A 27,126-nucleotide genomic window follows, 5' to 3' on the forward strand; every position below is an offset into this window, starting at 1 on the left:
GAACAGCGTTCTGTTACCATCTAAGAGTGTTAATTAGTTGATTGAGAAATATGAACATGTAAATATTGCTATTGTTATTAATAAACATTTGAATTTTACTTTGAGATAGCAACTTATTAATTATCATACATCACCATTATAAATGTTACAATTTTATAAATTCCTGCCCTGACGTCAAAGTCAGTAGACTTTGAAGAATACATGAACAGATAAAAAGTTGGTCTTTTTTCCAAACTTTGAAAGTCATCCACCTGCACGTTTCTGAAGAGGAGCCCATGATCCTAGATTGGATTATGGTTAGACATTCAATTTATTGAATGTGCAGATTTGCTTACGATGTTTTCCCTTTTGCCGCTTATATTGTTTGTGTCAAAATATTTTTCAAAAATAATATGTTACTAGTGGGTTTAAAAAAACTATGTTTAAAATAGAAAACTTTATTAAATCGCATAAATAATTCTAACAAGGATATGCAACAGCATAAATTAATGCCTCTCATTGGCTTATAAATTATGATTTGTACCAAATCAACAAAGAGTAGGTAACATGTACCTACTTAATATCTGTGATGTAATGTACAAAATACAGAATTAAGTACGAGTACATTGTCCTAAAAATATATACTTTTCTATATTTGTACAATTTGTTGTTATATTTCTGCTTTATTTTATTTTACTAAATAAATTATTGTTTTATTTTACACACTTAGAATGAACAAATAAATATAGAAGCTTCTCATGAAATATTTTATCAAAAGTTATTTATTTTAAATAAGTACCTATATTCAATAATTAAGATATCTTAATGTGATCACACTACATAATAAGTACATGTTAATTTAAGCACGATCTCTATAAATTGTGTTTCTAAACTGGGCGTAGTATAATCGGTTTGACTTGAACATAAACATCCAGACAGAATGAGTTTATTTTTTGAAATGAGTATTATGAAACTATATTGATTGGGAAACAATGCTATAAACTGATAAACTGAAATAAAAAATAGAAAACCATAACGTATCCATTAACAATATAACGTTTGTTTTTTTTTGTGATATAGAAGTCATAATTAAATTTTGTACATTTTTCTAGTTTTCTTTTTTGTCAACAGCAACTTCTGGCTTTTCTTCTTCCGAAGCAAGTGTATGTTTGTTTGCTCGTCTTCTTGCGTGCGGTCCGAGTCTGGCGTGACGCTTCTCTGCATGAACTACTCCTTCTTGTTGTGATACCTGTAATGGAAAAAAATATCATCTTTTAAGGAGTCGATTATGATGAATCGTGTCATTGATAAGATAAAATATCTAATTCATTTTTCTACCAGCGTGTATTTCAGAGCCTGAGTTGAATTAATAATTGTGGGGTTTAATATGTTGTTGAATATTTTAAGTCAATTTAAAAACAAAAACAAAACCACTAGCTATATTAATAAAATAAAAAATAGAATGGTATAAAACTCTGAACTTCGGATATACCTGAAATTCATATGTTCGTTTCATTTTTGGAGGGTGCTAATATTTACAGTTTAAGCAATACAATTAGTAACTTAGTTTTTTAAAGATGTTTTATTACTGATGTAGTCTTTCGGGCAGTTTCAAGACTGTACATTTGTAAGTTTATCAACTTTATCTGTCCGATGAATACATATGATCAAATCAATTTTTAAAAGTAATGTTATATTTTATGAGCAGAGATTCTTATTTTAAACTACATAACACTGGCTTACCTGAATCCTTTTTTTCGCAGGCACATTATTTTCCAGGAACTTGTTGACAGCAGTTAATGTGTTAATAGGTATCTAAAATCATAAGATGATAATTATTAACTTGTTTTTACAGTCAATACAGCATTTAAAGTCTGGCTTGAAAAGTCACGTTATCTAGATTGTAGAGATTTGTAATTACGTATAGCAAATGTCGATTGTATAAGTATCGAAATTATATGTAGATGTAAAAATGAGTAGCAAAACGCAAATAAGTTTCAAAATTATATTTTTAAATATCAAGTTGCCTAGATCGTAAGTGATTACGATATTTTTAATTTTGGTATGTTGTACCATTAGTCTTATATTAACAAAAATGTGCTGCAACTTCCTTTCTTACTGTGCATAAAAATAAATTAAATATGGCTCTTATATATTTGTTTTTCAGCATATCTCTCTAACTAATTTCAGCCGTTTTCATAGCATCCTTTGTCTTCAAAGTTATATTACATATTACTTTATTCTGTGTTATGATTTATACACAAACAAAATAACCTCAAAGCATAATAGATTGAAAGAAACTTTTTTTAATGAATTAATAAAGAAAGGTTTTCAATTACTGCATAATCCTACGCACATTCTCAAATTTAACTAATCAAAAGTTTTTGTTTGTCGTATGTTTTCGTATGGTAAAATACACATCATATTTTCGTATGGTACAAATTTACAAAGCGGGAAGTAATTTCATAACATGACAAATGACAATGGTTTTTAAGATTTGCTTTCCTTTGAATTGTATTAAATTTTTTACAGCTGAGTCGACACTGAGCTTAAAAGCTTTATGGAGAATATGTTATTGTTAGGGGAATTAGTGGAATGAATAATTTAATTTTAAACATAGTTTTATAAAAATATATATACATACATACATAAACTCACGCCTCTTTCCCGGAGGGGTAGGCAGAGACTACCTTTTTCCACTTGCCACGATCCCTGCATACTTCCTTTGCTTCATCCACATTCATAACTCTCTTCATGCAAGCTCGGCGGTTTCGGGCACTTTTGACCTGACCCTTCACCAGGACGTATAAAAATATGTAATAATAAATACCAGTATACGTACCACAATTGATTTACACTGATTCAGGCCTCATTTGGTTTGTTTCCTTCATTTATGCGAAGTTCATACCATATTCGAATCCGCTTATAATGCACTCAATTACATATTAGTATTCTACCACCAAATCTTCTTAGTTGAAAATTATGAAGGCATCGAATATTTTCCAAAATATATATTATGTAGGTATTCTACTACTTGACTATGTTAGTATAACAGCATTATAATTAGAAGTTATTAGGCAATATATACATTAATTAAATTAACGTTTAATAATTTGACCTTGATAATTATCTTTGTGAAAAAAGGAATATGAAGATGTTCTTACTAGGTTTCCTATCAGAAATAACCAGCATTCATAAAATATCCACCACCCACATATATAGTAATAATTATTACCTACACCAGGATAATCTTGTGCATATTCAACCTATGAATATTTTTATGTGCCAATGAACTTACAGCAAAAATGTCTTCAATGACTTTAGATACAGCCGGTGTCTGTACCGTGATCGCTGTATCTGATGATGATGACGGAACATGCTTTGATGAAGTTATAGAGTCTGATTCTTCTGCAGATTAAAAATATATAAAGAAAATTAGAACAAAGATAAAGAAAATGTACTTTAAAAGCAATGATATTAAAGTCCATATTACATGCCTTCTTTTTTAGTTAACTATTTGAAGTGACATGATAGAAAATAAATATTATTGATACCTGTTGAAACATTTTGATGTTACTTTTTGATCTTTAATACGATACGATAAGTACTGATTTCGAAGTAATTTTTTTTATAATAACGCTCCGTGGGATTGAGGATTGAGTTAAACCAATATATATAGTACTATCTTCTTCCGATGTTATAGTTATACCGGATACGATATAGTATATAACGAAAACATTTATAAAAATAAATACGTAATAAAAACCAGAAGATAAAAATATGATCAAAATTCGGAAATGATAAAAATATCATCACAATTTAGAGGCCAACGAAGCAGGCAAGATTATCCTTCGTCGTTTTCTATAGGTCTCATTCCTTTCTTATCGCTGCTGTAAAATACTCATAAACATTTTTACATAGTCGTAAAACTTACGCTTAGTCAAATATAAACTCTTCCAAAGGGGATTGATTCTATAAAAAATGCAACTCAATTGTAATATTGGATTATATAATATTAGCTCATTTTATCGGTTGTTTCAGTGCGATAATGAATTCATGACATGATTTCTGAGTTTTAATAATTTGTAATAAATCGCTATCACTAGTTAATAATATCATGATTGAGCTGCAGTTTTGAAAGACACTATCTCATTATATGTATATCTATCAAATTAAAATGACATAAATTTAATTTTTTTATTCAAGTACTTGTATAAAATCTATCTAATGCATAATTACAATCTAGTTTGTCAAATAAACATAATTTTAAAAGTAAGCACCTCCTTGCACTGAAGCTGACTTTTGGACGGACACACTTGTACTTCCAGCGGTGTTTCCAAGGAAGTTACCAACGGCTTTCAATGTGGAGATAGGAATCTGTAAGTAAATCGTAAGTAATCAACATTATTATAAGAAGAAGAAGAAAATCTTAGTTTATAAAAGAAAGGTTGACTGTTTTATTGATAGACACGTCAGCGCATAGCCAAAACCGCTATGTCTGCCTAAAGTAAAGATTTGAAATTTGGCATGTGGTTTTTTTTTAAAGTATTCTAGAGGTGAACTAATGGAGGATTTCCAGGAATGCCCGTTAAAACGGAAATTAAAGGGATTTTTTATTTTACTCGGGCGTAGCTACGGACATTTCTAACACTTTAAACATAAATTACAAAAACAATACATTAAGTTATACAACTATTTGTATATTTATGATTCTTACATTGAAGATATCTGCGAAGAAATTGGGGTTTCTTGTAAAAACAACTTCTTTGGTATTGACTCCATGGGCACCTCCGCCAATATTGCCTGAAGCGCTTGCTGATGCTCCCACATCGGCGGAACCTTCAACTCCCACGTCAATTCTTCTCTCTACAGCTGGTGCGACGTCTCCTCCTACATAACCTCCAATATATGCTGTCTTTCTTAAATGGTGACGTGGTTTATAATAGGTTTGAACTGTGTGCTTTTCCACAATTTGGGGAGATTCAACATTTACCTGAAATACATTTATGAAAATTGTTAGCGTGTCTTCATTATTATTATATTAATTAAGATTTAAACGTGCTTTTTTAATTGAACAGTGGTTAGCAAGAAGCACATTTATTATGAATTTATCACGATTTGTGTAATCCTTGGGTAGTGATTTACCAAGTAGCAAATTGATAGATATGAATCTGCTGTGCATCGTGCCAGGTTTTGATCGACACGTTGGTGTTGTCTTTAATTCATAGACTAAGTAACAAACCTGAGAAAACCAATGCACATCATTACGTTGGGGCACCTTCCACGATAAATGATTGTAGTATTTTGGAAATAGGATATCCTGCAATCTATCAACAAAATGTATCATATAATTAAATTTTCTCACATTTCTTATTTTACTTACTTCTTTCACAGCAACAGCAGGTACTGCTTCAACTTTAACATCTGTTGCTACATCTGTCTCTAGAGGGACAAAATTCACCTCATTCGTAGCATCTAAATTAAATTCTTTGTGGGGCTTCTTATGGATTGGTTTAATTTCTTCAGTAGACTTCACGGCAACGTTAGTACCCTTCATTACTCCAAAAGAGTTGGAACCAGAGAATGTAAATCCTGATGCTCCATTAACAGAAGTGGCACCTCCCTGTGAAAGTAAATATGTTAAAGTATTCCATATTCCCTAGTTTAAATAGACATGCATAATAACACTCATGATGAATCTACTATTACTTCTTAACCTTACTACCTTTAACTTTTAAAAATATCGGATTAAGCTTCATGCGATGAGTATTGTGAGGTAAGTGCATTGATTTTTGGATGACGCTCGATGTAACATGCACTTATATTCTAGAGTACAATTACCTGTTTCCAGTATACTAGTTGATTTCTTGAAAATAATAAGGGATATGGATGGTTTGTTTAATAAAGGTAAATCACAAGAACACATTTTATGGATTATTTATTAAGAAATATGAGTATTAGTAAAACACTGGGGCTTAAAGTCCATCACCAAATTATTCAAGACGCTGCGCTTTCTTCAATGCCTTTTTAGCTTCCTTGATCCTACGCCTCTCTTCTTTCCTTTTTGCATAAGCAAGTTTATCACCTACCATGCCCGACGAAGCACCATAGTTTCCTGATTGTGCCGACGCAAAGCCAAGTCCTCCGGTCTTATCAGAATTTACTCCTCCTGCTAGTCCAGCAGAAGCCTTAACATTGTTTCCGGCAGTAGCTCCAGCATAAAGTCCTCCTAAAAACGAAATGAGTTAATTAAAAATTGACAGAGCTTCGTTAAACCGCGTAAATCTATTAGTATAGAGTTAGGGATTTCAAAATATTTTTTTTGCTTGACGGTGTCGACGTGTGACATTGAAACAAATAAACTTGAAAATGAATATTATACATGAAACGCCTTTTTTCCCGGAGGGGTAGACAGAGACAACATCTTTCCACTTGCGACTATCCCGGCATACTTTTTTCGCTTTATTATAGTGCTCTTCATGCAAGCTCGGTGGTTTCGTTTACTCTTGACCTGATCTTTTGCCAGGACGTTCTTAATTTAATCAACGTATGTTCGTCTAAGCCTTCCCATTCCTACCTATTAATTCACACTCTCTTTGTATACTCGCTTAGTCAACCTGATTTCATTCATCCTCTCCACATGACCAAACCATCTTAATATACCCTTTTCTATTCCTGTAACAATATTTTCTTTCACATCACAACATTCCCTTATCACGCTGTTTCTTATCTGGTCACTCGATTTATATCGATCATACTCTTTAACGCTCTCATTTCTACCGCAGGCTCCTCAGTTCATCACATTAACGATAGAAAAATTCCTATTTTTCTATGGTCAACTTTGGTGGTTATCACCCAGCAGTAATATTTGTAATTATGCCCAAAAACGTCAATATTTGATATTTATCCAGAATTATAAGGATTACTAAAAAATATTCAAACATACTGTAATCAACAATTAAAAAGTACCTTGTTCAATCCTAGAAGCGACACTGTAATAATAATTAATGTTGTACCTGTTATCATAGAGAATCACAAACGCAAAAGTAATTTTCTTTTGCCCTTTGGCTTTTATTCATAAAAAGTTATTAAGCTTTATAAAAACAGTCATCATAAAGCAATTACATGATGAAAGATATAATCTAAAATAATGATGAAAATTAAGTCTATCTCAGAAAAACTTATAACAATTATAAAATGTAATAATAAAACCAAAGTTCACAAATAATCTTTCTTATTTTATTTAGCGAAGGTCATGAGCACATGCTAATACTAATGTTACTAATAAACACTGAATCGATAATCTTGATAACAGTTTTCCATTTGTACAATTTGAATTTCCGAAGGTTTAACAACTGTTTTTGCTACTTAAACATTTTTGTAACCTCGAGATTGTAAAACATGCCAGTGCTTTAATAAAATGTTTTCAGTCTTCTTCGTAAACCAAAGAAGTAATTAACAACTGCATCAGGTCCATATTACTACTTGTGAACAAAACTAAAAGAATAATACTCGTAGTTTGCGTTAGTCGTCTTTTACAATGCTGAGTCTCGAAGGTCTAATTGGACAATTACGTTGACCTTATACTTGCTTCAATAACGAAGTTATTCTATTAATCTTAGAATTTTTTTGTCTTTTCAATGATTATTCATTTTCTTGTCTTAAATATTTGATAAAGATTTTTATACATTTAAGTATTAATATTTAAGCAAAAAGTAATTTTAATTATTTAAGTAATTTAAACCATGCTAAGTAAGTGCTTTTTTAAAGCGATTTGTTACATCATCATAACAACGTAACTATAACTTATAAGTTTATGAGTAACACATAATTATTAAGTTCCTTACCTGCAGTTCCACCATTGCCATCGACAGTACCGCCTAGACCAGCTCTTGCACCTTGACCATAGGGGGTTCCAGCCTCGGCAAAGAGACCACCGCCAGCTCCGCCATTTCCTGAAAAGATACCATCATAATTCGTTTCACAAATTTTAGTATTCAGAGGAATCGAAAAAGCTTGAACTTTCACGGAAAGGCTTATAAACTTAGGATTCGTCTTGTAGGCGATGAGCTAGCAACCGGTCACTACCTATTTGAATCTTAATTTCATCATTAAGCCACACAGCTAAACTAGGACTTTAGTTTTCTCAAGACTGTTGGCTCTGTCTGCTTCTTAAGTGATAAAGACGTGATTATTTTATGTTTGTATGTGTCTGTTATAGCTATGTTTTAGGAATCAAAAGAGCATTACCAAAACACATAAATTACTATTTTTATTACATATTTCAAGTTTTTGTTTGTTGTTTATTGTGCATTAATTTTGAATAGTTACTTCTTTAAATTATGCTCTTATCTCTGTCTCTAGTTATTGCCTATTTCTCTTGATAGTCTGTTTTGAGTTATTTATCTATACCAAATTAGAAGAATAAATTTCTAAAGATAGTTTTAAAGTTAAGTGTGTAAATAAGTAACATTAAATGACTTGGTTAATCCTACTTATATTGTCTAATATTTTTTTTTACTAAGTTATAATACTACGACTTACCTCCTAATAACCCACCTAGTCCAACTGCTGCGTGATAGCCACCAAAGTTGACTCCTAATTTTCCATCGTTAAATGTGATGAACTGAGGAGCCTGAAAAAATGATCATAATTATTTTTGATGAATATTTTCATTATTTTTGTTCATTTTTAAATTCTTTGGAAGATAATGCTCAGAAAGAATATAAATTTTTACTTATAGTAATTTAGAACAAAATATCTCATTCAATTTCAAATTTCTCCTAGAAAGTATCAATATTAAAGTCAATCAATGATTGGAAGTATCATGTTTGAGGCTAATGAACGTGAGTTTCTCCTTTTAGGTGATGAGATATATAAAAATGTCACTTTTTGATTCTCAATAAAATCATTGAACTATACACCAAGTGGCATTTAAGACAACGTTTCAAGACAATCGGTTCTGTGCATTTCGTAAGGGATAAAGACGTCTTTGTATCTATTTATGTTCGTTTAAGATCTAGTAAAATAAATAAATTCCTTGCAACACTTACAAGGATTACTAATAAGGCATTTCCATCAATATTGCGCAGGTATAATGGAATTTATGTATTTATATGACGACATGAGAAAATTTCCATAACATGTAGTGTTTTTATCACAGTAATGTACAGTGAAAAACATAGGTAGGAGTAATCGGTCGCACATTTATGCTCATATTTTGTATATTTCTACCGTAACATAGTTCATCCACATCTTAGAAAAAACAAACTTTTGGACGATGTTTATTTATATAATCCATTATCAAAAATCTTCAAATATAAGGAAAAATCTATTTGAAAGCATGCAGAGGCATAGATAGACGGACATAAGTATCGATAATAATATAATTCCTTTTACATGCATAACATCACATCTCTTTCCCGGTAAAGTAGGCAGAGATTACATCTTTCCACTTGCTACTACCATTTTTAAATTCTTTCGCGTTATCTACATTCATAACTCTCTTCATTTCAATTTTATTCAAGCTCATCGGTTTCGGGTACACTTCACCTGACCTTTCGCCAGAACGTCCCTGATTTGATCAAGGTTTGTACATCCAGACAATCCCACATACGCCTAAGGTTACTTGATCAGATTTAGTAGAATGAATTTCGATGTACACGGATTAATAAAACAAAACATGTATTCGAGATCTTGAGAGTAGTAAACGGAAATTATTCGCATCATCGATGTCGGTTATCGGACTAAGGATTACCGCGCTGCGTGCATACATTACCCACGTCAGAGAGACGAGTCCTGCATATAGATTGCAGTTAACACTTAGCACAATTCCATTTTGAGTCATAAAATAAGAAGATTAAAAATGGATTTGTGTTGATTATTTATATTTTGAAAATATTATTAACCGAATGAAAAATCAACAAAACACCATAAGAGACAGAATAAAAAGACAATAAATAAAGAAAAAAAAACGATTCACTGTAAATTTAAAAGAACTTTTAATTTTCTTTACAGTTAAAATGTTAAGAGAGAAATTCATATTGATTCATTGACATTCCTTATAGCAAACATTTATTCCAACACGGTTTTTACACAAAATACGTAGGCGCATAAATGTACATAGTTACTCGCAGTTAATACATCGCGCAACTTTCAAAGTATCACCAGATCCCTTGGCTACAAATAAAAGGCAACATAATTGTGGGACCGACTGTAACTAAGTTATAATAGAAACCGTATTCAGCTCACTACAGAGCCAAATTAAGCCTTCAGTCGAGTTTTCGATCAATAAGGTTTAAAATTACCACGCGTGATACTTAGCGGCGCACTTTATTAACGCCCACACAAAAGGGACTTCGGTAGTAATGAATATACGACCGCTGTGCATCCGTACTGATAAAGGGAAGGCTATTGTGGAATTTATGACGAGAGCGTCATACTATGTATTTTGGGAAGATCGATAGCGATAGGAACACAATGCGATATGGGAATAAAGAGTAAGGGACATGATACAATCGGGTCGTCATCAAGAGAATGATGATAGGAAATGCAAATGAGAGATGAAGTGGTTGATGTTAGTAAATTGAATGCCACTTCGCTTTTTGATACTGAATTTTGCAATAGTAAAAACATTTGTAACAGGAGTCTGTGCATTAAAAAAAGGCTTTTGCTTGAAAGTAAAAAGATTTTACATTTTTAATATAAAATCGAATGCAATTTAATATTGACGTAAAATTGTTAGGTAACTTTAAAAATAAGATTGTCAATATATTTTATCAAAAACAGCCTCCATGTTGAATTAATGTTTAACAAAGCATTTAAATCTAGTACGCAATACATTTTATTGTTGGTAGTTACTAGAAGGCACATAATATCATGACCACTGACCAACATTCTGGCCAATAAACCAGCGATTACACCGCGAGATTCAATGTTAATACCGCCGTTGTTGTATTATGCAACTTTGGACAATTCCACGGATGGCGACGCACATAATTACAACTGTAATTATTTAATGTTCAGTGATTGCAACACGCAAGCAATGAAAAATAATGAAATGACAGAAAACTTGAGATTTTTATCAATGTGTTTTTTACGAGTCTGCTTAAGAAAATTCAATGTGGATGATGCTAAAGAAGTTATCTTCTTAGCAAAATGAAGTAGATAAAATGAATATGTATTATATGTGAGAAAGTGTTTATCAATCAAGAGTATTTAATGCATATAAATTGTTTATAAAACAGGAAAAACTGCGTCAAAATCCGTCTCTGATCTAACAGAAGAAAGCTTATATACAGCAGGCAGAAGCGAAAAGCGACTTTACTTTATACTTAGTAATTCAATAAGATTATTTTAATAATAAATTAACTTAAGGATTACTTCTAAATGAATTCGATCTCGACTTGCAATTATTACAGGATTGAAAACACGTTGCATTGCCTAGTTTCAATTCTGTACTCTCCATAGTTTGAAGAATTGTGATGGTGTTATAACTATTATGAATCAACTAGAACGTTATTAACGTACATACGTCAAAGAATAAAAATTATCATAAATTAATTGGATTTCCGTTTCTAATAATAACAATATCGATTTATTTATATTTTTAAAACGTCGTGTATGAACGTTTATGTAAGCGTAAAAAACTGTTTATTTTGTGCTTTAAGACATTATATAAAAAGAGACAAAATGAGAGTTTTGAAATATAATAATAATGCTGGTATAATACCAGCAAAATTTTGCCTTCGAGTTTTGTATCAATCGGCTTTGTCTTTTTCGTAAGGGACAAAGATATGTGAACCCAAAATAATCGTCTTTGCTAATCCCGTAGAAGATAAAGACGTGATATGTATGTGTTTTAAAATCCAAACATCCAAATGAGCACCAATAAATAGCTCGTTAAAAAAGCAGCAAAACGAACAAAATAACGAAAACTAAACAGGACAGTGCTTCCCAACGCGTTCTTTTATTTTACGTTTGTACGAGTGCAGGTGGGTTTTACGATATCCCTGTTTCCAGTCACTGATTTTTATGTCCGTGTCATTGTGCTTGCCTGGTTGCGTGTTTAGGCTACTTGTGCGGAAAATATAAGATGTGATTATTTTAACATGAATGTAGGATTTATTTTTCTTATTTTTTTCGGTCAACTATTCTAATAGGTAAAGACTGCTATAGAGTTTGTCGTTAAAATGTCGATGGAAAATGAGAGTTAGGATTTTATTAACATAATTAATGAATGATGAATTTAATTTAATCTTCTTTTTTCGTCAGTCATTCAATGTCAAAAGACTTTTATTGGTATTAAAAATGCGATTTATTTTTGTAGACCGTATGAATCATATTTGTGCAATCTTATTTGAATCTTCAATCGATATGATCAGTCTGATTGTGAGCCCTATTGTGACCGTCATCTTCGTCAATAAATAAGTTAATTATACCTATATAATCTTTTATACCAAATAACATAAAATAAAAATTTATTAATTTTTTTTTAATATGGATTAGGTACCGCTGGAAATATCCTATTTGGTAAGAAGTTAGCATCAACCTTGATGCACGAACACTTTCAACATTCAGCGATATGTTGTAACATTTGCCGTTATTAGCATGTCCAAGGAAATGTACAAATTTACAAACATAATAACATTTTCTACGACGAATCCAATTTTATTTTTTTATATCCATGCTCAATTTACGTTAATGCATAACACTCCTGATAATAATTCAATTTTCAAGGAATTTCGAAACGTGCGGACTTTTGTTTTTGTATCATTGGTGAAAGGAGGAAAAAAAATCTCAAGATACATTTACCATGTAGCATATATTTAAAAGTAGCTATTCACCTTCTTAAGGCGGATAAAAAACACTTCCACTGCCATACCTTTTAAGTTAATGTGTCGGTGTGGGTTTGATACTCGATTAGAGTCCTGGCTCCAGGTAAATTGTGTTTACTAATTTGTTATTAAAGTCTGTTGAACCCGCGTTAGAAATTTAGTGCTATCTATGTAAGTGAAGGATTATAATAATAATGAACTTAAGGATGAACTAGCAGCATATCATTATTTGAATCTCAATTCTATAATTTACTCATACAAAACGGAACGTGGCCTTTGAGTATCTACAGTCAGAACAGAACTGTTCGGAACTGTCTACCTCGCAAAGGTAAAATACTTGATTATATGTATAAAACTACTAGAAGCTTATTATTTGATGTTCTAAAGCATCATCCATCATTAAAGTTAACACTAGACCTTTATCGGCTCCATTTAATAATATAACAGGGGACAATCAAATCACTTTCCGTAGACAATCACACTGACGGCTTCTAATTGAAATGTCATATTTCCTAATAACGTAATACCACAGTCGAGTCACGCCCATCTACGTATAATTTACATATTATTATATTTAGGACTGATACGTGAAGCTTAACGTTGAAATTCGGTTATAGACTTCTTTTAAACTTTTGATGACTGACGAGCTATTCTATCAATTCACAGTCTTACTTTCTTAACGGATTGTGATGCAATTTCGTAAACCTGCTTAAACGTAAACAGATAAAAAATTAGTGAAGGTAAGATTTTCGGATATTTCCCTTGGAACCAAAAGCCTTCCTTTAAAAATTAATAAATAATTATAGTTAACTCTAGTAAATACAATATAGAAATGTGTCGTCTTGTTACGCACGCAGTTTTCTGCGCAGATATAAAGCCATTTAACTTAGAATTGTGTGTGTTTTATTATAATAACTGATTTATGAAGGAGAACTCACCGCAGATGCTTGCGACATCAGTGCTGCTAGTAATAAGACTGCGGGTTGCCACATTTTGCCTGTAATAAAAAAAATAGAATAAGTCAAAACATCATCATCATCATCATCACTACATAGTATAAAACAAAGTCGCCCATTTTGTCTGTAGTCCCTTCGTATGCATAAAACTTTAAAACTACGCAACGGATTTTGATGCGGTTTTCACTAATAGAAAGAGTATTTTCTCCGACAGGTTTTTATATATAATTGAAATACATTGAAACTATATTAGCTGAGTTATAGCGATTTATGTCCAAGAAGTCAGAAAAAAAATCTAATTGAAGATTGCATTTGTGCTTGCGCCGCTTATACCGTTGGATACAAGTAAGAACAATGTATAGCAAAAACATTGGTCTTTATTAGTTCTACAAAAAAGTCCGCGATGACATATATCCAGCTTTTTTATTTAAGTCACAAAAACTACTTTTCTGTATTAAAAAAACATTTAATTCGTTGGGTGATGTTTAACTGGTGATATAACCAATAATACATATATCCATAGTTAGATGTATATAACAAAAGTAGGTAAGTACATAAAAAAAAAACAAAAAATATAAAAAAACGGTACAAAAAAAAATATATTAAAAAGTAGGTACTACGACTTTGATCTATACATATAAGACAAAAAAAAATCTGTACATTACTTAAATATTTTTTCCAAAAACTGATAGGGGGGGCGATCAAAGAAGAGTCACAGAAACCAAAAAACATTTTAATATTTTAAACGCGGTTAAGGGAAAGAGAAGTTATTGTGAATTGAAAATTAGTATCCAATATGTATTGGTGCGTTGACTGTATTTGTCGAAGTAGCGGGATACACGCAAACGAAGTTGCGCGGGTCAGCTAGTGACATATAAAAAAAGTTAATCGTTCTCTTCATTATTTGTTTAATTTAAGAGAAATATGATAATTAGATATTTATCAAATGAACTTATGCTTCATAGTCCACAATAACTAGTTAACTTCATGCAAGTGTTGTTTGTAATGCAATTTAATTTTTAATTATTGTACAAACTAAAGAAAATTTGGCTTTAAGTCCGCCTGTGGTAAGATATTTACTATAATTTAAAAAATATCAGTTACAGTTTCGATCCATAATATTGACCTTGAAATACGGACAGGATAATGATAATCATGATGATTAGATTCCATCCAAATTATATAAAATAACTATTATAATATTATTATAATCTTGCATAAAGAATATCTAATACGACATTGCGTAGCGCTTGTTATTTTCATGCATTTTTCTAAACTTGGTTTTTAGTCAAATCTGATGATGACTTTCAATGAATCTGAGAAATTAATATTATTACCGTCCAATGAGATTTAAAACTACTTGAAACATGCATTTCCAGAAATATTTATTTATTCGGGTACTTAAATTTTATTTCTAATTATTCAAATGACCTTCAGCAATGTAACCGTGTATATAATTTCCCACTTAAATATATATATTACATAAATATATATTTTTTAAATGTAATGATGATACGCAATAAAATTAAAATAAATGTTTTGTAACATGAATGACATGAATTTTAGCGTTGCTGTATTTGTATTTTGGTAATATATATATATATATCAATCTGTGTAATTTGTCCCGTTTCTCATTATTCGTTTCTCATTATGCCCTGACCGGGATAATGAGAAACGAACCCAGGACTTCCGGTGTCACAGAAAAGCGACACCGGTAAGTAATCTATTACAAGTAGATTTAAAACTAACAGAATCGATCGAGTGAGTTGAAAAATACACGGTCTTGCCTGAAATTTTTTTAGTTAATTTAAGTCTGTGTTGCATAATTATTGGCTTCTCCAGAAGGAAAAATTTTTTTTCACTTATTTTATTCTTACGAAAAACTAATAGATAAAAATTGAAAATTACAAAATGCACAAAAAAGCTACGTAGATAATTGTATCATAGGTAGGTAGGTCATTGCAGTTTTTAATGAAAAATCGGAATTGTTTTTCGTGCTTTCGTAAAATGATAAATTCATAAAAATGATACTAACTAGCAAATAACATTGTGTCTACTTACGTATATATATGTATATAGCTCTAAAACGTGTGACTATACGGTTTAATATTATGATGCATTGCATCAATCAAGATTTCGTCACATCTAAAGACTACTTTCACTCGTCCGACATCTTACATCATTTCATGATCTTAAATTCTAAAGAATCAACAGACCGCTGTGTAAAATATTATGTAAAAATTTTACTGTTCAACTTGACCTTTCAATCTTGACGTACTTAGTTATGATGTCAATAGATGTCTTGTTCGACAACCAAAGTGTTTTGGAAATACGTAAAGTTTTTGTATAAAACAAACACTACAAACTCGTGCTGTGCAAGACTTACTTTTTTCTGTCAAAAGACACTGTCACATTACAAGTGTAAATTGTAGTATAAATGTAACTATAGATTTGGTAAAAAAATATGATAAATTTGGCTACCTGTTTTTAATGGTGTTAAACATGCATACATACATACATACATATAATCACTGAGTCTTGAAAAGACTTGACAGGCCACTTCAGTTGTTTGGCTTAATGATAAAATTGAGATTATATTTGTAAAAGGAAATTATTTGTTTGACTGATTTTTGAGGACCTTGTTTTTATAAGAAAACAATAACGCCGATGCTATCACATTTGTGACTTATTGACTTTCTCATACATCATCATAAATACGAAAAGACCAAATATTGAAGTTCAGCTGTTAATGAAACTATTTTAATGTCTGTAAATACGGAATCGAGATTCAAATAGAAACAGGTTACTAGTCCATCGCCTGAAACAAGAATCCTAAGACCAAAAATAGGCAGTGCTGGTACACACTATGATTTTGTTACAAAAACCAGCATGGAAGCTATCTCTATTAAATATGTTTCTATGTCTATTAAATGTTACCGGAACCTTGTGAATATACGAGTACAAAATCTGTTACCATTTTGTTAAACCTGACGCCTGACCTACAATTGCGCAACTATGAAATTGGCTTTCGATAACAGTGTCAGAATCCTAAACGATTTTGTTTCGATTTGATGAACAATATTGGAAACTACTAGGATGAAGTCAAATATAAAATTAATGCAACTGGATTGCTCAGATGGAAAGGAGTTCAATTAAAATCTGATGAAAAATCTTTACAACGAACTCACTAAATAATTAGTTTCCAATTTTATAGGTTCATACCACGTTCATATAGGTATATATGTCGTCGGTATCTCTTACGGGGTAGATAGAGTCACAAGAATCGAAGTTCACGTTTACCTAGATAGCTTGAATTGAAATTAAATGATGGTGCTAGCTCACGGCTAATGGGCTTGGGATTCATCTTATAGGTTAGTAATCTGTCCTATTTAAATTTCAATGTCATCACTAAGCTGAATATGGCTTTCAGTCTTTTTAAGACTGTTGGTTCTGGCTTCCCTGCAAAGAATATAGACGTGACTTTATGTAGATAAAAACGGTGTTGCGCGTTCCATGCTACGGAGACTGAGGTCGGTTTTCTTCTGTTATAGTATTATTCAAGTGACGAAATTTAAAAGGCATTTTTAGCAGTTGTACTTGGAAATGATAATTAGCTTCACAAAGAATAGGCGTACATTTTCTAATACAATATAACTACTTATGTTCCTATTTATGTATGATATATTATATACCAATGAAAAACAATATGGTCGGCCAGGTTGACAGGTATTTGTTTATGGAACTTTTCTGAATATCATTTGAGATATACAAAAAAATATAAAATAATAATCAATTGTTAGAGTGAATGGCCTAAAACTTACGTTGGATGGTCGTATTGTGAATATTAATATAGGTACCTACGTATATGTGTTGTTTAAAATTTTCCTGCCCAAAAACCAAATAAACAGTACCTACTTATTGGGTTTTTGTGGCAAGCAAAATGGATTATGTTATGTAATACTAATAAATTGCTAGTACCAAAATATAAATACAGATAATTTTTTTGCCAATCAGTGTAATCGTTTTTTAGCTTCATCCCATTTTAATAAGTAAATATATATTAAATTAAATAATAACAAAAAACGACGTTGATGAAACAAATTATAAAAGAAATAAATATAAACGCACACCTGCGGTGTATTTATGAATACTTAAGATTAGTTATATAATGAACTGTAAACTTCAAACAAAAATATCGAACGACGAGCTAACGAAGCATCCATCATGAAACCATACAGCTGAATGTTGCCTTTCAGTCTTTACGAGACTGTTGGCTGTCTACCCCGAAAAGGGATATAGACATGACTATATGTATGTTAGTATGTAGTTCATCATAAAGTGTCCTACTCGTACTTAGCTGGTTTTATTTGAAATATAACTCTTTCGCCTAAATATCTTAACGTATTAATCCAATATAGACTAACAGTCTTGAAGACTGTTAAAATTAATCATCAAAAATACTTTTGTACGTAAACTTTGTGTTAAATATATGAATAACCTCAGAAAATACTTCATTAACGGATAATGATAAAACCAGTTAAGCTTTATTTTATGCGAAATTTGACATTAATATGACGTTTAACGGCACAAATTATAAAATTATTCATGACTAGCTGACCCGGCAAACGCTGTTTTGCCATTTATTTTTATATATTATTACGACCCGCCCCGGCTTCGCACGGATACACAGCCGATACTAAACTAAATATATCTTTATTAGAAGTAACTAAAGGACCGCCCCCAAAGCGGCTAACTAAGTCTTGTCTTGCTCCCGGCAAAAGTGTCACTTCTGCCTGCAGTCCCGGGCCGTGCAGCAGAAATCGTAATATTTTAATTTCACCAGAACTTCAAAACCAAACGTCCAATTTTAATCATTCAAAGACCAAATATTATCTACATAAACTGTACTTATTGATGAATGAATTTATTTTGATAAGGATTAATAGCATGAGTAAAAAAACGCGTTTAAATGTAGACAAAAAAAAATTCAAGATTTTTAAATAAAAATATGGTTGTTGTGCCTCACTCGACATAGATAGGTATAGTGGGTCGCGGACTTTTTTGTAGATATTTATAAGATCTACAATTAATTAAAACATTTTATGGTTCTATATTTTGTAGTTTAGGCAGCGTACGCAAAATAAGTAACTTTTTGGTTGATTTTTTTCAGTTTGTGTTCGAAAAATCCAAATATATTACGGAACCCTATTTTTTTCCAAAATAAAATATAGTCTATGTTACTCGTGGATAATGTAGCTTTCGAATGGTGAAAGAATTTTTAAAATCGGTCCAGTAGTTTTTTAAACCTATTCATTACAACCAAACAAACAAAGTTTTCCTCTTTATAATATTATTATATATTATATATAAAAAATATAGTCTATGTACTCGTGGATAATGTAGCTTTCGAATGGTGAAAGAATTTTTAAAATCAGCCCAGCAGTTTTTGAGCCTATTCATTACAACCAAACAAACAAAGTTTTCCTCTTTATAATATTATATATATAGTGTAGATAAAATATTGTTAAATAAACTATGCAATTTTCTCTTACGCACGAGTTGTTTAATGAATAAAATAAAATAAATAAACATGCAAAAATATATAGGTATATCACGTCTTGATCCCTTAAGGAGTAGACAGATCTAGAAAGGACTAAATGAGGCCACGTTTAGCTGGATAGCTTAGTGATGGAATTGAGATTCAGATAGCAAAAGGCTGCGAGCCTGTCGTTCATAGAAATATCCCTTGACGAGAAAAATAATCAATGATCTTACAAGTTATATTATTTACACACGATTCAAAATAGACGAAAATATTTCTTTTAGCTGAGCAACACTGTTCTCGTGTTGTAGTAAATTGATAATAATTATTGTTGTTTCTTCCAATCTTCCTTCTGGTCATTGACTCCACGATTGGAAGGTTATTATATGACATTTACATTACCTTGCTGGCAATTTATGTATAATTGGGTAATATTTTTATACGTAGGTAAACATGAGGTATAATAATGTCTGGGTATTATAATCTCATGGTTATTAGAACCGGTTGTCTAAATATAGATCAAGTAAAAATACAAGCACGAATAAAAAACAATAAGTACTTACAGTCTATATATAAAAAAAAAAATTGAACTGAATAGAAAATCAATAAAAGATTCGATTACTAAGAACCTTTTCTAACTTCTGTTCATTTACATTTATTGAATCTTTAACAGAATACATATAGTTTCATTCGTTTTATGACACACACATGCCGCAATGATTTCAGCATATTCCTTATATACGACGGTCTAGACTAGATGATTATAAACATTTACCTTTTCAGCAGGAAAAAATAACTAAAGCTTTACAGTATTTGGAAACCAAGGATACTTATTCATAAATTTAAAAGTGAGTTTGTTTGTTTGTTGCCTCATCACATTTAGAATTTTGCATACGTATAGTGTGGGTAACAGAGAAGGATATAGGGTACTTTTCACGCGGACGGAGCTGTGGGTGAAAGCTGGTTGGAAATGTTTTTCAAATAATGGGGTCGGATATCGGTATAGGGAATATTTTCTTATTTATGTTAATGAATACATAGATAAACTTTTTATTGCACCAAGAGAAAAAGAAAATCTGAAAAACAAAAACACAGGAAACATAATGGTGCAAGAAAATTTAAAGCTTGTTTACTTACTCTTTTAATATAATTTGCAGTTGGAATAAGTAGTAGTGTAGTCTTAAATTCTAGGTGTTTTAGTAAATATTTAAAATCTAAAATTGAGCTCATAAGAACTAAATTGAGGTGCCAAGTGCAAGTTAAATAATGCATGGTAGTTTTACATATATGTATTACATACATACATACATATGATCACGTCTATATCCCTAGCGGGGTAGAAAGAGCCACCAGCCTTGAAAGACTGATAGGCCACGCTCAGCTGTTTGGCTTAGTGATAGAATTGAAATTCAAATAGTGACAGGTTGCTAGTCCATCGCCTTAAAGAGGAATCTCAAGTTTATAAGCCTATCCCTTAGTCGCCTTTTACGACATCCGTGGGAAAGAGATGGAGTGGTCCTATTCTTTTTTGTAACGGTGCCGGGAACCGCACGGCTATATGTATTAATTTATTACTATTTCATGTCGAGGTTAGTATGTGGTTGTACTCGTATATGTCATAATAATTACTTTCGAATGGTAAAAATGTGTCGGCCTTGCCTAAAAAAAGACTTACCGGAAGGAGATTTTCGTGGCAAACTCCCTTCCGACAATTTTGCAATAAAATTGTCACAGACATAAATAGATATATACTATATAATAGTATCTGACCGATGTCTTTACTTAAAATATTATGTATATTGACAATACTAGGAATGGGAGATCTTAACAAGAAATTCTGGCTGTCTGTATGATTGTAAAACTATTGCTTGATGTGTTTACTTAGTGGCTTGATTCAACTAAAAAACTTGTACACCAAAGTATCCGGCCTCTAAGGGGCAATATAGGGGGCTACAACATTTATATCCATTTAGATTGTCAGTGAACTTTTAGGATGAACGAAGACACGGGCAAGAGCTCGTTAAGTAGCTGAATTGTTTTTGACTGCCAATCAAATATTTATTTGATTATTTGAATGGTTGGTTTGATATGCTTATAATTTTTCATACTCATTCATATTCTTTTCAACCTTAGTGTGGCGAGTTACGTCACATTTTTCACAAATTTTACGACTCCGCAAGCATAGCTTACTCTATAAAGTTATAAATAAAATATAAGTTACTCAGAACGGTTATATCAGATGTCCATTGTAATGATCAGTGCAGACGATCGTGTTCGGAATACGAATTCTATCATTGTTTTGCAGTTAATTAAAACGCAAACAATGAGACCTAACAATAAGCTCTATAGAATATCATTTTAGAAGAAAATTCTACTACAAACTACGGTCAATGAAAATTTGCTGAAATCCTATCCTACTACTATTATAAAGGCGAAAGTTTGTATGGATGTATGGATGTTTGTTACTCTTTCACGCAAAAACTACTGAACCGATTACCATGAAATTTGGTATGTAGGTAGCTGAAGACCCAGAATAATACATAGGCTACTTTTTATCCCAGAGTTCCCGCGGGATTGATAGGGTTTCCATGCGGACGAAGTCGCGGGCGGCCTCTAGTAGGTTATATTTTATCATTAAGCCTTACAGCTAAACGCTGCCTGTTGTCTTTTCGAGGTTGCTGGTTCTATCTACCCCGTAGGAGATAAAATGTGATTACAAATATGTGTGTATGTATAGGTAATTATAATTTAGAGCAAATACTTTTTTCGAAAATAATAGATGAATTTTGAAATCACCCGTTTTGATGAACTTTAAAGGGAATATTTAAAATATACCTTAATTTTATACCACGTAGAGTATCGGGTAGGAAAAGAGAAAAATGTTATTACCTACAGCCAAGATAGATGATAAGAAATTGATAGTAAAGAAAATTATCTAATTCTCTGAGTAGTAAACTACTGTATAGAACTAAGGTAAAAAAATATAAAGCTATTAATACATAAAATAAGATATAAAAATCTTAAATCTAAAATATTTATAAAAAAAAAAATGATAAAAATATAAATTAACAATTTAAAAAAAAATAAAAATCAGTGAGTTTTAATTAAAAATAATGTAAATTTTGAATACTCACAAATATATCAGCACTTTCCAAAAGAAATTCACAAATGATTGTGTTTAAAAAAGTAACTTTGAATTTAATCACAACAAAGGGTGCGTTCACATCTACAGTCGCGTGCGCAGGCGAAGGCTTTGCGGAAAAAACTAGCAGACGGTTGTACAAGACCGGCTATACCATTCACTACACCGTCATACCAGACCGGTCTGACCTCATTCACACCGTAGTTTGATAGTGAGATACTAATGGTGAATTGTATTTAGGAAAAACCAATAAGACTGATGACTATATGTGATCGTTACTGCGTGGAATTATTAGTGCATTATGCAATTATCATTTGTAAAATAATTTTCTAAAAGACACTACATAAGACAATTAGTGCTGTAGTTATCATTCATATTCGTTTGTTGTAATTTTTAGAAGTTTGAATACTTACTGTTCTGAAAATGTTTGCTCTTTTCATTTTTTTTTATCAAATAATATTGTATAGGGATGGCACAAAAGAGGAGGGTGTATAGAACAAATTTCGTTATACGAGTAAGTTATTTTTGAAAGATAAACAAAAATAAAATCTTTTTCTGTTATGAGGGTGAAAACGTTAAAAAAAGGTCTGAGAATATCATAATTTCTAAAAACTTCCGACAAAACATACCTATTGTTTTAGCTGTCAATCAATCAATGTATAGTTGAAACCAAGTTGAATTATCTTTTGACGTATAACCTCAGTACAGGTCGATTTAAACTTTAGCTAATGTATTTTTGAATGAGTATTAAATTTCTGACATAATAATATTGGACGACTCCTGATCATCGGACATATTAAATTCTATGTAAATAAGGACAATGGAATATTTTAGGCATATTTAATTGGCAAAAACTGGGATTTCCTTTTATTAATATAAAACCAATTTGCTTGTATGTAGTTCAAAGTCCAAGATTGCTATCATATCAAATCTAAATTTATTTTAACAAACATAAAGCTTAACTAGTTTTTGATAACAGTTTCGCAAGAGATTTGTTATACTCGTTCTAGTTAACTCGTTATTATCGTAATTAATTATGAACTTGTCTACTTAACATTAATCAATTACCTACTTAAAAATTATATGTACCGTTTGTTCGAAACAGAATGTATTGTTATGGAAATTTAATTGAAGTCATTAGACAGCCTTTTGCGAAGCTTATTTCGTCAACCTTGAACTTGCTCATTATGTCTTACAAGGCTTTCTGACATGGGAACATAAGTTATAGTTCATTAGAAATCATACAGAACGCTAAATGGGACCTGCTGCGTATAATTAAGACCTGATTTATAGGGCCCCGTATTCCGCTTCTATCATATTCATAGAAAGAAATGAAGAATAACTGTTTAATTTTATCGGAAAAGAAATAGCTAGTAATCATTGCTTTTTAGCAGCTTCAGCCACTATATGGTTCGTGGCCGGAGTCGACTTTTCGACAAATTTCGTTGTCCCTAGTTTTGAGTCATACCTACATAGAGGAATATTATATTAACAAAAATAAATAATACGTTTTATTTTACACAAGCGACCCGCTCCGGATTCGCACGTGTAGTATTCCTAATTATAAACCTTCCCCAGAAAACCCTCTTTCCGTCATTACGAACAAAATCCATCCACATCTTTCCGAGATTAGCGCATAAAGAAAAAATACCGTTACTTTACTTTATAATATGTAATGATTATGTTAAATAAATAAACACACAAATTAACACACCTGACTTTTTGCCAATCCCTGATTTGATCAAGATGTGTTCATCTAGCCTTTCCCACTCCACTTTAAGTAAGTAATTGAATTCAGAAATATAACTTTTTTTTTGTTTATTCCTATGTTTAGGAAACCCTTAATTTGTTAGGGTACTGATATTTTAACCATGCATTTGCTTTATTACATCGTACTTTAAAGTGAAGCATTATATTACCGGATCTTGAACAACTTTAGTAAATCTCTTGTAGAAAGCAATTTATGAAATTACTTATGTTATATATAACTGTAACAACTAATTGATTAAGTGCTGAATCCTTTAGGTATAGCTAATTTATTTAATAGTTCCCGGATCTTATATACTTGCATAACAATAAACATACATAATCTGAAATACAATGTGATGTTTTACCCTAGTTCAGTCGTTACTATATTTTAAGTCGCTTATGGTAATTGTTATATCATGGTTTTATTATTATTTTATAATTTTTTTTATCGTATACCTTATGGGGTACACTGAGATTCGATCTGTTTGCAAGAGCCAAAATTCAAGTTAAGCTTCTTCATCCCAATCAGTTGCAGATTTTCACTAGAACATAAACAGAAATTATCGTGTTTATGTCCTATTGAAAGTCTTTGATCAGGCCTTAATCCTAATACTATTAAAAATTGTTTTATAAAACAAGGTTTTAAGAAATAAAAGTAAAATAAAGTGAGGAGATTTAATAACATACAAATAAATAAATAAGTCCTCGTACATAAGTATACCTTTTTTTCCGAATAAATAATAAAATCATGACTAACAAATACATTTTTACAAACTTTTCTAAGAAAACCTCTTTAATGGACGTCATTTATTGACTACCACAAAAAAAATTGTTGTAATTTTGACTCATTTTCACAGGCGGCGTGTTACAGTTGACTGACAGTCACTATTTTAAAATGCAACTAATTAACATAAAAACATACAACCGATCGCGTCTCTTTCTAGTAGGGTTTGTTAGAGCCTAAACCTTTCACCATCCATTCACATTATCCATGTTAATATTTTGGAACAGTATGTTTGCATTTTATTTGTCTTTCTCTGACGTAAAGACTCAAGATAGTTTATGTCAAAGTCATGATGCGAGTATTAAAAGACCAGTGACACAGGTAACATTATCTCGGGAAATCATCTTAATGTGACGAATATGAAACCTGCAGCTGGGTTTATATTTAGTGAAGTTAACTAACCTAATAAAAGAGAATAAAGAAAAAGAAAAAGAGATAAGAAAAGTGTATTCAAGCTTAAGTTCAGGGCTACACTCCCGTGGAATATTTCTATGAGGAAAGGCCTTAGCACGTGGTTAGTGTCTACGCCTATACAACATTTTTCCGAAATACTTTTGTGGTTTCCGTCCTTAATTGTTTCCTTTTATTTTAAGTAGTTTATTTTTGGTATACATACATACATATAATCACGTCTATATCCCTTGCGGGGTAGACAGAGCCAACAGTCTTGAGAAGACTGATAGGCCACAATGAGCTAATTGGTATTATATTCCTTATTTTCGGTTGCCAAATGACGTTAGTTTCCCGCGGTCAGGATAAAACCCATACCATAAATGACCATGGTTGTTCCACAGTACTTCTTTCTACGATCAAAAACTTTATAAGTCAATAAATTTACGTCTCCACTTATGCCAATACCATTGTTTGGTGATGATTTTTTAAACCCAAGTATGTAAACAAAGCTAGAATCCTCATCATTGTAAAAAGTCATGAAATCCCAAAAGGACTGAACCGGGGTGAGATGGAATTAAAGGCGTGAATATTTAAAATAAGACACTACGTTTGCATATAAAAAGGTCGTCGAAGTAACAACAATTGGACAGACTCCGGTTATGTTCGAAGAAATATATTTACCGGAAACGTTTCACGGCATTAGGTTCAGGTCCTGTGTTCTTTAAGTATTGTTTTTATTTTCTCCGACCAAATAGTCTTGGGAATCTTATCAACCGAGACAATCCCTTGTTTACGGGCCAGTGACTTTTAATGCATAGAATTGATAATACCTGGGTGGGTACATAAAATGTTGAGAAAAGGTAAGAAGGATAATTTCGGGCCAGTATAAGTCAGGTCAAGGGTACCCTAAACCGACGAGCTTGTGCGAAGAGCATGCATGGATCAAGGCAAGTGGAAAGGTTAAGTCGCTGCTTACACCTAAGGAAAGAAGCGTGATCATAAATGTGTGTAAAAATAAAAGTAATATTTGTAGCTTCGAAGAATGCCCGAAGATTGATTAGCATATTTCAGGTAAAGTGCTCTAGGGAGCATTTTGGCGACACAAATCAAAAATGGGAAAATAGATATATGTATAAAGAATTCTAGAAATGTATCTCTTAGTGCACTTCCAAACAATCTTCGTAGCAAAATAAATAATAGTTAAGTCAAACTTACATCTTGTTGAATTAAATTTTGCTCTAACAATTGGTAAGGGCGGCTCTAAAAGCTCGGAATAATGCCTGTTCTATGTGACACCATCACGACTCAATGTCGCCGATTCGCCATTTCAAAGCATGACAAAGAAAAACGTAACTGAAAGGCGCTGGCGCTGAGTTGAGCTCAGTCATTAATTTTGTATTAGCAAAAAATGTTCTTCAAATTATCCGGCCGCACGAAATCTCCCTGCTTTTGCTTGATAAACTCGAAAGCAGTCTATTAAATTACCAGCCAGTCTCTAAATCATTTGTTTCGTCTTTTTATTACAATGGGCCGTAGAGCTATTGCTACGTAGAGCGTAGTTTTAATAACATATCTTATTTTGAGAATCAGGGTCAATCAAATGTAATTCGTTCCAAGTAATAATAAAAGATGCATATGTGAGACGGATTGGCTTAACAAACAGCGATTGAAAAATGTACATAGCGATGCAATATCGTCAAAAAAAATTAACCAAAATAATGAAATTAAATCATATTTAGTATACT

The 27,126-nt window shown here is 31.6% G+C and overlaps 1 protein-coding gene across 1 annotated transcript; it reads right to left on the reverse strand.

The window, feature by feature from the left end:
- Positions 1-535: 535 nt before the first annotated feature.
- Positions 536-22,602, reverse strand: LOC106137260 (uncharacterized). The gene is made up of 11 exons (XM_013338064.2): positions 22,448-22,602; positions 13,754-13,812; positions 8,524-8,614; positions 7,827-7,934; positions 6,069-6,208; positions 5,363-5,602; positions 4,697-4,972; positions 4,260-4,356; positions 3,278-3,384; positions 1,723-1,794; positions 536-1,228 (listed from the first exon to the last, which is right to left on the reverse strand). The coding sequence occupies exons 2-11, from the start codon at positions 13,805-13,807 to the stop codon at positions 1,088-1,090; spliced, it is 1,326 nt and encodes a 441-aa protein (XP_013193518.1). The 5' UTR covers positions 13,808-13,812; positions 22,448-22,602; the 3' UTR covers positions 536-1,087.
- Between the last annotated feature and the right edge of the window lie 4,524 nt (positions 22,603-27,126).

The sequence above is a fragment of the Amyelois transitella genome, chromosome 8, assembly GCF_032362555.1.
Source record: "Amyelois transitella isolate CPQ chromosome 8, ilAmyTran1.1, whole genome shotgun sequence".
Lineage (NCBI taxonomy): Eukaryota > Metazoa > Arthropoda > Insecta > Lepidoptera > Pyralidae > Amyelois > Amyelois transitella.

Bases quoted from the DNA above. Each gene is read 5' to 3' on its own strand.
- LOC106137260 (XM_013338064.2), bottom strand. From the start codon at position 13,807: ATGTGGCAACCCGCAGTCTTATTACTAGCAGCACTGATGTCGCAAGCA. The intron at 4,973-5,362 runs GTAAGTAAAATA...AATGTATTTCAG, and splicing joins CTGCTGTTGCTGTGAAAGAA to GTAAATGTTGAATCTCCCCA. The intron at 1,795-3,277 runs GTAAGTTCATTG...TTATGATTTTAG, and splicing joins TCATTGAAGACATTTTTGCT to ATACCTATTAACACATTAAC.